Source organism: Ovis canadensis, chromosome 2 (assembly GCF_042477335.2).
Source record: "Ovis canadensis isolate MfBH-ARS-UI-01 breed Bighorn chromosome 2, ARS-UI_OviCan_v2, whole genome shotgun sequence".
In the NCBI taxonomy this organism is placed as follows: Eukaryota; Metazoa; Chordata; class Mammalia; order Artiodactyla; family Bovidae; genus Ovis; species Ovis canadensis.
The window spans coordinates 29,982,661-29,996,150 of NC_091246.1; the positions used below are offsets into that span (position 1 = coordinate 29,982,661).

General features: G+C 40.3%; 2 protein-coding genes across 6 annotated transcripts in view; both read left to right on the forward strand.

Annotated features, from left to right (window-relative positions):
• Positions 1 to 6,900, forward strand: part of SLC35D2 (solute carrier family 35 member D2) — a 58,506-nt gene extending 51,606 nt beyond the window's left edge. For all 5 annotated transcript variants that reach the window (XM_069575738.1, XM_069575737.1, XM_069575736.1 and 2 more), the window contains 3 exons: positions 4,272 to 4,350; positions 5,459 to 5,541; positions 6,267 to 6,900. In XM_069575738.1, coding sequence (XP_069431839.1) covers positions 4,272 to 4,350; positions 5,459 to 5,541; positions 6,267 to 6,323 — 219 coding nt within the window. In that variant the 3' untranslated portion in view covers positions 6,324 to 6,900. The remainder of the gene's footprint in view (positions 1 to 4,271; positions 4,351 to 5,458; positions 5,542 to 6,266) is intronic.
• Positions 6,901 to 7,419: 519 nt separating this feature from the next.
• The window catches only part of HSD17B3 (hydroxysteroid 17-beta dehydrogenase 3), a 66,267-nt gene continuing 60,196 nt past the window's right edge, over positions 7,420 to 13,490 (forward strand). Inside the window, exon 1 of the mRNA XM_069575742.1 lies at positions 7,420 to 7,481. The gene's annotated coding sequence lies outside the window, so the exon portion shown is untranslated. The remainder of the gene's footprint in view (positions 7,482 to 13,490) is intronic.

Genomic DNA, 13,490 nt, shown 5'->3' on the forward strand with positions numbered 1-13,490 from the left:
TGCTTGGGCACTGGAGTGATAGAACCTTCAAAGAGTTTGGATATCCCCATCGTTGCCCAACAAAGCACATCCCAGTGTGAACTCAATGCTCCAGGAAAATGGGCCATATTTATCCCATGACTTTGGCTTCCTTGGCACACCACTGAGGTCTGGGGTAAGAGCGAGTTCTTACTAGAGTTGGGCAAGATGAGAGTACTTGATGTTGTTTGAAATCTGGAATAAGAGAGTGTTATGCTTGGGTATCATTGTGATTGGTGGAAGGAGTGTGGAAGTGGCCTTTTATTACTCGAACATTTGTGTTGGATTTCTATATATGCTTGTACGTGGAAGATGTAAACAAGGCCATTTAGGTTCTGCTTGTGACTGCCAGGAGTGTGCCATCCAACTTTGGGTTAATCAGTTATTTTTTGTGTTATTTTTCAGAAACAGGAAGAAACCTTTGAGCAGGGGTTCTGGTCCAGGGGTTTCCACATGAGCACCTCCATCCCTCGGGGCCCTATAAACACCAGCTGGTATCTGTTGTCTGAATAAATGTATCTTGTATCTGTGCCATCATTTTTCAGATGTACACAGATGATAAGTATGATTTTAAAAGTATGGCATGGCAGAAAGCTACTGAGACTTCAGCAGTGCTTTTAAATGTCTTTTCATTTTATTAATTCATAGATGCTAGAATCAAAACTATCATGTGAAGACTGACATTTTTGGTGTTAAAAAGTGGTTTCCTTTGCACTGAGTTAATGGAGGGTCTTTTAGTTCAGAATCTTGGTCTTAGCCAAAGGACTGTATAGGTCCTTTGCATATAGAAAACTATTATATTTCTTAGAAAATTTTAATATCCTTCGGGCCTAGTCATTTTATATAATAGTTACTCTCTCTGCCAACATCTGTTGGATCATAGAAAAAGCAAGAGAATTCTAGAAAAAAATTTGCTTCGTTGACTATCCTAAAGCCTTTCACTGTGTTGATCACAACAAACTGTGGAACACTCTTAAAGAGATGGGAATACCAGACCACCTTATCTGTCTCCTGAGAAACCTGTGTGCAGGTTAAGAAGGAACAGTTATAATTGGACATGGAACAACAGACTGGTTCCAAACTGGGAAAGGGGTACATCAGGGCTGAATATTGTCACCCTGCTCATTTAACTTCTATGCAGAGTACATCATGTGAAATGCTGGGCTGCATGAATCAGAAGTGGGAATCAAGATTGCTGGGAGAAAGATCAACAACCTCAGATATGCAGATGATACTGCTCTGATGACAGAAAGCGAAGAGGAACTAAGAAGCCTCTTGAAGGTGAAAGAGGAGAGTGAAAAGCTGGCTTAAAACTCAACATTCAGGAAACTAAGATCATGGCATCTAGTCCCATCACTTCATGGGAATTAGATGGGGAAACGATGGAAACAGAGACAGACTGTTTCCTTGGGCTCCAAAATCACTGTGAATGGTGACTGCAGCCATGAAATTAAAAGATGCTTGCTCTGTGGAAGAAAAGTAATGACAAACCTAGGCAGTGTATTAGAAAGCAGAGACATCTGCTTTGGTGACAAAGGTCTGTCTAGTCAAAGCTATGGTTTTTCCAGTAGTCCTATATGGATGTGAGAGTTGGACCATAAAGAAGGCTGAGCACCGAAGAACTGATGCTTTTGAACTGTGGTGCTGGAGAAGACTCTTGAGAGTCCCTTGAACTGCAAGGAGATCAAACCAGTCAATCCTAAAGGAAATAAACCCTGAATATTCACTGGAAGGACTGATACTGAAGCTGAAGCTCCATTACTTTGGCCACCAGATATGAAGCTAGAAAAAGACCCTGATACTAGGAAAGATTGAGGGCAGGAGGAGAAGGGGGCGACAGAGGATGAGATGGTTAGATGGCATCACCGACTCAATGGACATGAGTTTGAGTAAACTTCGGGAGATAGTGATAGACAGGGAAGCCTGGCATGCTGCCCTCCACGGGGTCACAAGGAGTCAGGCAGAACTTGGCGACTGAACAACAACAACAAAAGAAATGCAGCCTGTCTGTCTGCAGAGAGTGGCTGTTCCTGTATCAGATGCCATCTGGCACTTAGGAGAACTGCTGCTAATTCGGATTCCCCCAGGAGCCTGGAGACAGGGACTCCTCCCCTCACTCAGCCCAGCTGGTGGGTGAGTGTCCTAGTGGCCCACATTCATGGTAGATGGATATTGGCCAAGGAGGTTTCACTAAAATTTGGAATGAAGAAAACATTGCACATTTGGAACCCTGGATTAGGAAATTTTAAGCAAAACTGGAACATAAAGAACATCCATGGTTGTCTTGGGTATAATGCTGCGCTCCAGTTTAGGAAGCCTACGGGAAGCTTTACTGTGTCCTGGAAACTGGGTTGGGCCCCTCCCAGGAGTTGTGATTTGTTATTTTATTAGACTCTTAGCTCCTCCAGGGCAGATGCTGTGGCTTATGTGCTCTTACTACCCAGGCCCAGAAAAGCAGGCAACAAACAACATCGGGTTGATTTTTTAATCTTTTTATTATGCATGCTTTGGATTATTTTTAGCTACCTGGGACTATAAATTAATGTTGAATTTATTAAAACTAAAAAAGAAACTTGGATTTTCTTAAGCCAATTTATGAATACTCTTGCTTTATTTATAAAAATTAGTAACTTTTGTATTAATATAAGAATACTTTCATTATTTGGTTAATGGTTTAAGTGAAGTTTAGTAATTGAAATCTCCTAAACAACTTACTGTAAATCAGTCTCATAACTTAGTGAATTAAAAAAAAATAAACATCTTAAATGTGATTTACAAATGTGATTTACCTAATTTTCTTCTAGCAATTCCAAGGTGTTATGAGCACCTAGAGAAGCTGATGGGCCAGGTTGTTTTATAAACCTAGAAACTCTTTGAAATCTAGTAAACCAAACTTGGCAATGTGGTAAATCACCTTTTAAACATCAGAATACTGTGTACAGACTTAGATTTTCGTATTCTTTTCAAGTGAAAATTGCAAATTGAATATAGATTTCAGATTTCAGATACAAACAACAAAAGTCAAGATGTTGGATTCTCTCACTTGTCAAATTGTAATTACCTTAATAACAAAGACATACATTATTCTGAAGATTACAAAATTTATTTGTAATTGAGTTTGTTCCTTAACTTAGTATAAAAACTTGATGTATATTATCTCTAATATTTTTTCTCTATCATCCCTGGTAATGAACATATTCAGGCAAAAATGGTTATTGTGTTGCATGTTAGTGATCTAGATTCTATTGTTAACAATCAGAAATTTGGACCTGGACCTGAAACTGACAGGTACATTGCCCCATGGGGAGTCTCCCTAATGCCTGGGGCCTAAGCCTTTTCTTAGAGTACAGTTCCCAAGCTAGGATTTAGCTTTAAAATCCAACACATCTTATGTTTTCTGTATCTTTCCAGTTTCATTCTTAACCAGTTTTGATGATAACCTCTTTCAACATTTAATCCTCTGATTCCACTGGATGAAATTTTGCACGCCACTTAGGTTACACCTAATTTTCTTTACTACTTGAATGAAATAAATGTATTTCTTTACTTTTGATTGGATTCTTCATTCTTTTCTGTGTATGTGTATATATATTTTCTTCTCTGATGCCTGGTCATGATTCTGTAGTTATTTTGTTGACCAGTGTCGGACATACTGGTCAATGCTGAATACCTGTTGAATTAACTTTGGTAGTAGGGTACAGGAGTATTATAGGCATGTGGAACCCGTTATTTAAATCTTCTTAATCCAAAGCTAGCAATTGTTCAGCAGCTTTCCCTGCTAACACCAGTGTTCCTCAAAACTAGCTGCACGTTAGAATCATCCACAGATCTTTGATACAGCACATGTCTGGGGCCCCACCTCAAACCAGATGAAGGAGACTGTCTGTCAGGCATCACGGTGTTAAAAGTGCATCGAGCGATTCTGATCCACAGGGAGGATTGAAAACCGTTGTTGTAACGTAGCTGTTAAGTGAAAGAGTTCAGATCATTTAAAAAATCTTATTGTCTTCAGGCCTTTTTTGTGGAAATACTGATGGGAAATGCACAGATAAAATGAAAAGGACACCTAAGGTAGAAAGTTTGGCCAATGTGCAACTAGACCATTTTCCTGTAAAAAGTTGAAGTTAATAAGGAGATGTTTTGAAATGTAGGTTTTAAAATCTTCATAGTATGTTTTTCTTTTTTATTTGTTTAAACAGCTGTGTTTAAATGCTTGCTGACTCTACACTCAGGTGTTTGCTTCCTTGTCCCAGGTTTCTGTTGATGTACTCCACAGTTTTGTGCAGCTATTACAATTCAGCCCTGACGACGGCGGTGGTTGGAGCCATCAAGGTAAGTGGTTGAAGCCTTGAAATAAACAACCGAATTGGGGAATTGACTGTTTGATTTTATTGTTGTTATTATCCATGGTATAGTAAGAATGGAGGCTGGTGGTATTTTCAGCTATGCCTGGGTTATCCCTTCTTACATTTTCTAATCTTTTAATCCACAAGACAAAGGGAAGACCTGCTAATTTAAAGGTTGTTCTGTTGCTCAGTTGTGTCCGACTCTTTGCAACACCATGGACTACAGCACGCCAGGCTTCCCTGTCCTTCACTATCTCCTGGAGTTTGCTCAAATTCATGTTCATTGAGTTGATGATGCTATCCAACCACCTCATCCTCTATAACTTTTAAATTGGGAATGGAAGGAAGGGATGGTATGGGAAAACCAAGTAAAATAGCTGAAAAAATTACAAATTTCTGTGACAAAATACAGTATGATCTACATTTTTATTTTCTGGGAGAATATTGCTGACTAAGGGAATCCTTATAAAGAACTGTTTTCAGTCTAGATCTGCACACAGTTACAGGTGATTAACTCTGGGACTGGTGTATATGCTGTGTGTGTGTACAGCATTTGAGTACACACACTAATGAATTGGAGGGTGAGGTATTCTGAATTCTGTTCTGCAGCTGCTTTGTGTTTCTGTTCACATGAGCTTCTATGACAAGTGAGTGCTGATCAGTAGACTTATCTTTTGGCTACCCAAAGACCATTGAGAATATACTGGACAGAGTACTGCTTAGAATTTGTCAGCTGTCTTAATCAGTTTACGTTTAGGACTAATATGATTAAAATTCCCTACCCAGTGATGATAAAGAGATGAGATCTGAAAAGCTGATTACAACCCAACTCTTACATCTTTTTTCTGGTATAGTATGTGGAAGAAGGTATGGATTATGGCAGTTCTGTGATTATAGTGCTATAGTTTACTTCATTTTCTTTATAAAGCCATATGTTATAGTTTTTATTCACATATTCAATATTCCATGAGTCCCTATTATATGCAAATCTCTTTGAAAAGTAACTAAAATATTTTGTTTCAGATTCCACCATATATATGTATTTTCCCCCCAAATCTTTTACTTCTAAGATCACTAATCCTCTCTTTTTGCAGAATGTATCCGTGGCCTACATTGGAATGTTAGTAGGTGGAGACTACATTTTCTCTGTGTTAAACTTTGTAGGGTTAAATATTTGGTAAGTGGGATTTTTAAATGAATTCATTTTAGTAACATGAATTTTAAAAGCCTGATTAATATGTTATAAGTGAAAGAGCAGGAGGTATTTTGATGTTACAATTCCTAGGATAAATTTTACTTGAAATATTCAGTTCATCTCTTTATGACATACTTGCTCATGTGGCTCATGGTGATGTGTGTAATGAAAATTCAGAGTCGAGATCTGAATTTAATTCACGTGCCCTCCTCACAGAAAAGACCCTACATTGTGGCCTTCCTTTTGTGAATGGGCCTCACTAAATCTGTGCTCCATCAAAGCACTTGTGTTAAAGATGTTGGGAGATACTTTCGAAAGGCATTTTGGGGTCTCAGAGGTAGGACACCATTTTAGGATAATAGTATATCGTTTATTCCAATAATAACCAGGTGCTTATTTCTCTCCAAGTTTATGTATTAGATCTGACCTGCTCTTTTTCTACTGCCAAAGATTTGTAAATAAGAGGGCTAATTCTCATTAATTAATCCACATATTTGAGGAAGTAAAACAGGGGGTTCGATTATTTCCTTCACATTAGGCCAACTGCATTGTAAATCAATTATACTTCAACAAAATTTGAAAAAAGAAATAAGTAGCCAAAGTATCAAAAAAATTAGGCTGATTATATTTATCAAGAGTATAACTGTTGAGGATACCACCTATGGAATTCATTTTTACTGTGTTTTCTTTTTTTTTCCTTCTTTCAGCATGGCAGGAGGCTTGAGATATTCCTTTTTAACTCTAGGCAGCCAATTAAAGCCTAAACAACCTGTGGATGAAGAAAACATGTCTCAAGATTTGAAGGTCTAGAACCTGGGGCAGAATTGCAGACTGGCTTCCAGACTGTGGGGAGGGGGAATATTCCCAGCTGTTTTGGCTGCGGCACGCGCCCCTCTGGTTGAGGCCCAACAGGAATGTCTGCGAAATGCAAAGCGAATCTACCTCACGGGCTGCGCGAGGAGCCATCATCAACCCTGAGAAACGTGCCCGGGCAAGCCTTACCAGCTGCAAGTGACTCTTTTCACACAACTGGTGAAAGGGATCGTTTCCAAGGCACTTGCGGGGCCCACACACCTGTGTACTCTTCCAGGTATCCAAAGTGCTTCAGAGGTGGTCAAAGGCCGATGCTGTTGAGGGTGCTTATCAGCACCTTGGCCTTGATTTCAAAGGGCCCAGGCAAAGCAAAGTGCCAATGAGAACATTTTTTTGGTTTAAGCAGACATGTCTTCATTGTAGTAAAATCAACCACTTAACTGCCAGTAAAGTTGTTAGCTTTGATTTGATCTTATAGGTTGGTATCTTCACAATCATCAAAGTAAAATAAAAAGTAATTTATATGCATGCCTCATACTGTTATGTTATTGTAGGCAGGCAGCAAACAGTAAGTCATTTTATTCAGTCTGCCTTGAAGGGTAATAAATGACTCATGTTGGGGAAAATTACAAAATAACTCAATGGAAAACACAATAGGCAGTGTGCTTTGTCAACATTTAAGTAGGCTGTATTTCTCTCCTCTTCTCCTTCTAGGTTTGTTTAGGGGACTCTGAAACTCAGATCACAGCATCTTTAACCAAGGTATATATTTTTTTCCTGGGCTTGCCTGACTTCCCAGACCAATGGTGTGTGGGAAGGAACCTCGGATTGGATGACAGTTCTTATCGTCTCCTCCCAGGTGTCTCAGTGGTAAAGAATTCACCTGCCAATGCAGGAGGCACAGGAAGGTGGGTTCGATCCCTGGGTTAGAAGGATCCTCTGAGGAGGAAATGGCCACCCACTCCAGTATTCCTGCCTGTGATATCCCATGGACAGAGGAGCCTGGTGGGCTACAGTCCATTGGGTTGCAGAATTCTGACATGACTGCACGCACGCACTGTACGGCACCATTTAGAAATGGACTGTCCTCACAGGGGTTGTGGTGCAAGGTAAGGCCCCACTCTGGGAAGCAGGGGCCCTTCTTTACAGTCTTGTCTTCACTGCTGACTCACTGAGAGCTCCACAAGTCACCTTGCCATGGTTGCCTCCATATTTTAATCTGTAAAATGGAACTGTATTCCATTTTATAACTATAATCCCTGCCAGCTCTGACTTTCTAAGTTTATAGAAGCTGAACCAGATGGACAGGACAGCAAACCAGATGGACAGGGCAGCAAATGAAAGAATGATTATGTTGACATGTTTCAATTTACTTAAAAAAAATTAATTGTAAAATACACGTAACATACAATTATCAGCGTAACCATTTCTAAGTGTACAGTTTAGTAGTGTTAAGTATATTCACAGTGTTGTGTAGCCAATCTCCAGAACCTTCTCATCTTGCAAAACCAAAACTCTATACCCATTAGACAATAACTCCCCATTCCTCCCTTTCCCCAGCCCTTGGCAACCACCATTCTGTTTTCTGTCTCTATGAATTTGACTATTATAGATACCGCATAAAAGTAGAATCACACAGTATTTATCTCTCAGCTAGCTTATTTCACTCAGGATAGTGTCCTCAAGGTTCATCCCTGTTGTAACATATGTCAGAATTTCCTTTCTTCTTAAGAGTGAATAATGTTCCATCATATGGATATACCGCATTTTGTTTTTCTATTCATCCGTCTCTTGGGCTGCTTTTACCTCTTGGCTATTTGTGTATAATGCTGCTATTAATGTGGGTGTACAAATATTTCTTTGAGACCCTGCATTCAGTTCTTTTGGATGGTAAAAGGAAACCTGTTTCCTCTACACATAAAACACTTCTGACACCAAATGTGTGGGGACTTTCCCTCACATTAAGCAATTCTTCAACTCTCTGGATGCCAACCAGGGGTCCAACAGTTAAATTCTGACTCCACCCCGATTTAGCACAGACCCCGCAGGCTAAAGGCCCAGTCCTCCAAGATTTCCCCCCACTCCAGATGCCAGTCCCAAGTCCCAGGTTGTGACTAGTGCTTCTGACCAGCTGACCAGAAAGCTGGAGTCTTCATACCCACTTCCTTGGGTTCAGTAATTTGTTGGAATGGGTCACAGAGCTCAGGGAAGTGCTTTACTCTCTATTACCAGTTTATTAGAAAGCATTTGACTCAGGAATAGCCAAAGGGAAGAAATACATAGGACAAGGTATATTGGAAATGGTTTGGCGCTTTCATAACCCCTCCTGGCACATCAATATGTTCATCAGCTGGAAGCTCTCCAAACCTCATCATTTTTCACAATAACACATGGACCACAGATATCATTTTGTATTCCCACCAACATTGGGGGGGTTCCTATTTATCCACACCCTCACTTGTTATTTCCTTTTTTTTGGTAGCAGTAGTAGGAGGTGGTGGTGGTTTAGTCGCTTAGTCATGTCTGACTCTTGTGAACCCATGGACTGTAGCCTGCCAGGCTCCTCTGTTCAATGGGTGTGAAGTGATATTGTAGTTTTGATTTGCATTTCACTGGTGATTAATGATGTTGAGTGTCTTCTCGTGTGCTTGTTGGCCATTTGTACATATTCTTTGGAGAAATGTCTGTTCAAATCCTTTGCCCATTTTGAATTGGGTTGTTTGGGTTTTGTTTTTGTTTTCGAATTATAGGAGTTCCTTATTGTTTCAGTTTACTTTTAAAAGGCTTCTAGAATATTACCGTGGGGCTCCTAAACTGTGCAATCACCTTTTCTTGCATCATCATCAAATGAAATCCAAAAGTGCTAAGACTTGAAAAACGTAAACTTTAACTCATTTTTTTTCAATGTCAAGCTAAAACAAGATTTGTTTTCTTCCAAAATTGTTTTTTTTTTTTCCTAATTTTCATTTTTAGAATTCTTAAAGGAAGATGCTTTTGTGTTTTTCTAAAGTCTTACTATGGTTGGTCTTTTGTTTCAATAGTCAGGATGCCTCTGGATGGGGTCCTTTTATTTATTTATTTAATTGAAGGATAATTGCTTTACAGAATTTTGTCATCTTCTGTCAAACATCAAAATGAATCAGCCAAAGGTATACATATTCTCCTCCCTCTTGAACATCCCTCCCGGAATGGGGTTCTTATTTAAATATTTTTCTTTCGCAATCACCTCAAATACTTGGTCTTACATGACCCGCCCCCGCTTTTTTTATCAGTGTGGAAAGATTTCTTCCCCTTGTTTCCATATGTGGCCAGCAGAGGGCACCCTAAGAGCAGTCCAGCAGTCCTGTGTGTTACTGGCTTCCTCCTGTCCGCATGGACTGTGGCCCGCCAGGCTCCTCTGTCCATGGGATTCTCCAGGCAAGAATACTGGAGTGGGTTGCCATTTCCTTCTCCAGGAGATATTCCTGACCTGGGGTTTGAACCCGGGTCTTCGACAATGCAGGCAGATTTTTGTAGCTGGGTTGAAACTTGCAATTTTTGCTCTCCTCTGCAGAACAAGGGTGGGGTTGATGGGAATGCCAGGCTGGATTTTGAATTAAGTTTAGCTGAGAATGTGCTGGATGCAGAGAGATGGTGCAAAAGGGATCCACGAACTTCAGTGAGGCTGAAGAAGAAATGTAGCCCAGTGCCCCAGGTTTCCAGATTTCTTTTTTCTTAAAAAAAAAAAAAAAAAAAGGTAATAAAAACCATTCTGGTGGAACAAGGAAAATTAGTTTAATATACTTGCTACTTTGCTTACTTCTGGCTATTTTACTGCTAATAGCAGTGACGTTTGTTAACTTGTACTTTTTCCTGTTTTAGCATTTTAAAAATATATTCCATATATAAGTAAAAGTACAGGGGCACTAGAAGTTAGTGAAAACTGAGTTTGCCTGAAGAATAAAACCCAGTTTAGAGAAGAGTTATATGTGTGTATAATTATTATTATATGTTTATATATTTTACATATTGTTTTTAATTATATATATTTTCTGTGCTCTCAGGAAAATGGCAAAGGTTCATATGTCAATACTTTCAGAGACTTTGGTGAGTTTTTTCCTTTTGCATGATCACTTCACCTTTGCAGTCTTGTTGAGTCATGTTTATGGCTTGTGAATACTTTTTGTTTTCTGTGAATGGGTGTGTGTGCTTGTGCATATATTTTGAGGACTGGGACTTGTCAAGGGTCAGTGGTTTAGCTGATCAGTAGCTGCCACTCTGTGCTTTGGGAAACTGAAGGTGCCCAGCAACTCAGGATCTCTAAGCTCCCTTTCTGTCACTAGATACTGAAGCATGTGGTACAACAAAACATGTCCTTTAGGATGAAGCCATTCCTGGGAACTCCCAGGGTCAGGGAGCACCATCTGTGTGTCTCTGATTCTCACCCCCATTCCAGGCTGCGGTCTCCCATGATAAGCCTCAGAACCTTTTCTCTGCAATGCGTGGTTCCTGGATCAGAATATCAGCATTACCTGGGGCTTGTTAGAAATGCAGAATATCAGGTGCACACACACACTGAATAGGAATCTGCATTTTAACCCTGGTAATCTGAGCCAGATCATCTTTTTAGTACCAAGGGTTCATAACCTGAGGTTCACAGAATTTAGAGGGCTGGTGAACTTGAATGGAGATAGAAAACATCTTCATTTTCTCTAATGAAAATGTAGCATTTCTTTTCATTTGAATGTAGGCAAGACCATAGTTAATACTGGCTGTACTTGTGACTTAGTTATCAATAGAAGTTGAAATATTTTCGTATCACCTTAGAGTTTTTGTAGAAAATCACTGGTGCGTTGCTCAGTATTCTTATAGTTCTTAGTGCCGCCACTCGTTCTTACTGTTTCATATGTTCATAAAGAAGATTACATCAGATAGAGATGTATTTTTATATGTATTCATATGTATTTTAATGTGATAGTACATCATATTTAGAAAATATTGCTGTAACTTTATGGCAATTGGTTTTTGTTATAATTTTATATGTTTTATTTCATGCATTTAAAAACATTATTTGGAGAAGGAGGCTGTAGCCATCTATAGACTGCCATTGTAGTTCATGGCACTGAAAAAAGTAAGGATCCCTGCTTTAGAGGAAAATAAAAAATTCAAGATTAATATGTTTCCTCAAGAAGTTGTCCCATTTTTGGCCTCAGGAGGCTTGCTCCTGGATGAGCCCAGGGGTAATTTTTATATCTGCTACCTGATGGAAAGGCATCTTCCTCCAGCCAGTGTGGTCAGCTGGCTGCCGCCAGAGGGAGAGAGACAGGCAAAAGGAAAGGAAGGGGAGGAAAAAGAGCGGAAAGGGTAGGGAAGGGAGAGACCAGGAGACAGGGCAGCTAGGCTTCACTGCCACCACCTTCTCATTCACAGCTCAGAGCAGAGATGTGCCTCGTAATTGTGCACAGTACTTGAAACTTGTTCTTTGAATTCTGCTTACTTGAAGTGTGACATTCCGTCTAGGGAAGGTGGGACAGCAGCGTGAGATGCTCTGTGGGCCCACTCTACAGTGATACGAGGGGAAGTAGAGAAGACTGTAAAACCATTTAAGGTCCCTGGAAATTGTCCAGAGGGACATTAGAGATTGCATTATTTAGTATCAGTTCAATTCAGTTCAGTCGCCCAGTCGTGTCTGACTCTTCGAGACCCGATAGGCTGCAGCACACCAGGCTTCCCTGTCCATCACCAATTGCCAGAGCTTGCTCAAACTCATGTCTATCGAGTCGGTGATGTGATCCAACCATCTCATCCTCTGTCATCCCCTTCTCTGGCCTTCAGTCTTTCGCAGCATCAGGGTCTTTTCCAATGAGTCAGTTCTTTGCATCAGGTGGCCACAGTATTGGAGTTTCAGCTTCAGCATCAGTCCTTCCAGTGACTATTTAGGACTGATTTCCTTTAGGATTATTTAGTCTATGCCCTGTTAAAATGCTTTTTGAGTTGGTGGCTTTATTTTCTAGCTCTGTCATTCAAATAACTTTTTTTTTTAATAAAAATTGAGAAATTTCACATTAGAAACTGGGTTTCTTGCAATAGTTGGAAAAAAAAAAAAATCACAACTTGCCAGGAGGGCCAGAATCTCCACAGGGTAACAGTCAGCTGGAGCTGAGGTCGGGGGTAGTTGTTATTTTGTCGTGTTCTCCACCATTTTTTGTGTCTCCAATCATGTGACTGAGTGTCTGCCCTTCATTAGTGTGCTTGTAGTGTTGTTTTCCTTGAAACAAAGTCGAGGGACTTTTATGGTGGTCCAGAGGCTAAGACTCTGAGCTCCCAATGCAGGGGGCCCAGGTTCAATTCCTGGTTAGGGAACTATTGATAGATCTCGTATGTCACACCTAAAGATCCGGCACAGCCAAATAAATAAACATAAATGTTAAAGAAAACTCCAAACAACAGAGTTGAGAGGATAGGAGGAAAATAAAAGCTGAATCAAGAGAGCCAAAGGTTCAAGAGTGTATTTGTGGAAATAGAAATTACACCTACTATGTGCTTGTTTTGAAACAGTACAGATTAAAGTGCCTGGCCTACTTCATTAATTTATATTACTTGTCTGCCTTGGGGCTCCTCAGGTGGTGCTAGTGGTAAAGAACCTGCCTGCCAATATAGATGATATGAGACATGGGTTTGGTCCCTGGGTTGGGAAGATCTCCTGGAGGAGGGCATGGCAACCCACTGCAGTATTCTTGCCTGGAGAATCCCCATGGACAGAAGAGCCTGGCGGGCTGTAGTCCACAGTGCTGTAGAGTTGGACATAACTAAAGTGACTTAACATGTACACTAATCTGCCTTGACTGTAGGCATTTCAGTTTTCGATTCCAGTTTCAGAGGCCCAGTTCTCAAGCTATTCTGTCTCCATCCTATGTAGAGTTACTAGGCATGTATCATAAGGACACTTTTTTGTTACCATTTATTGAATTTGGGCTTCCCTGGTGGCAGTACTAAAGAATCTGCCTGCAGAAATGGAGACCTGAGTTCGATCCCTGGATTGGGAAGATCCCCTGGAGGAGGAAATGGCACCCCACTCCAGTATTCTTTCCTGGTAAATCCCATGGACAGAGGAGCCTGGTGGGCTGCAGTCCATGGGG